Source organism: Pyrgilauda ruficollis, unplaced genomic scaffold (genome assembly GCF_017590135.1).
Source record: "Pyrgilauda ruficollis isolate IOZ18807 unplaced genomic scaffold, ASM1759013v1 scaffold12181, whole genome shotgun sequence".
Lineage (NCBI taxonomy): Eukaryota > Metazoa > Chordata > Aves > Passeriformes > Passeridae > Pyrgilauda > Pyrgilauda ruficollis.
The window spans coordinates 1-518 of NW_024510524.1; the positions used below are offsets into that span (position 1 = coordinate 1).

General features: G+C 49.4%; 1 protein-coding gene across 1 annotated transcript; it reads left to right on the forward strand.

The window, feature by feature from the left end:
* Positions 1-4: 4 nt before the first annotated feature.
* LOC121365808 (interferon-induced very large GTPase 1-like) lies at positions 5-511 on the forward strand (the record flags this gene model as incomplete). The annotated part of the gene is made up of 1 exon (XM_041490270.1): positions 5-511. A coding segment is annotated over one exon (507 nt), but the record flags the coding sequence as incomplete, so codon positions are not given.
* Between the last annotated feature and the right edge of the window lie 7 nt (positions 512-518).

Genomic DNA, 518 nt, shown 5'->3' on the forward strand with positions numbered 1-518 from the left:
AGACATTGAGTTTCTGAGCAGTGCCATGGCAGAAGCTCTGGATGATCTGAGGGACAGGCTCATGAAAGAATTGTCTGAAGCTGACCTGAGCTTGTTTCCAAGGCAGCCTCACACCATCCTAGCGGCGCATTTTTCAGGGTGCTGGGAGCAGTGTCCCTTTTGTGGGGCTGTCTGCACAAACACCATGCGGAATCACGATGGAGACCATCAGCTGGTCTACCATCGCCCAGAAGCTTTGACGGGATTCAACTGGCATGAGACCGACCACCTGGTCATTGATATTTGTTCCAGCCTTGTTGCAAGTGACTGCAAATTCAGAGTTGGTGACAATGAATGGATCCCATACAAGAGATACCGTGATGCTGGACCTCCTTTTTCCACTTGGAACATTCTTCCTGATTCATCCATGCAGGCGTACTGGAAGTGGTTTGTGTCTCATTTCAAGACACAGCTGGAAGCTCTGTACAATGGGAGATTTCACGGTAGAGGAGAAATCCCTGAGGCATGGCAGAGAATTA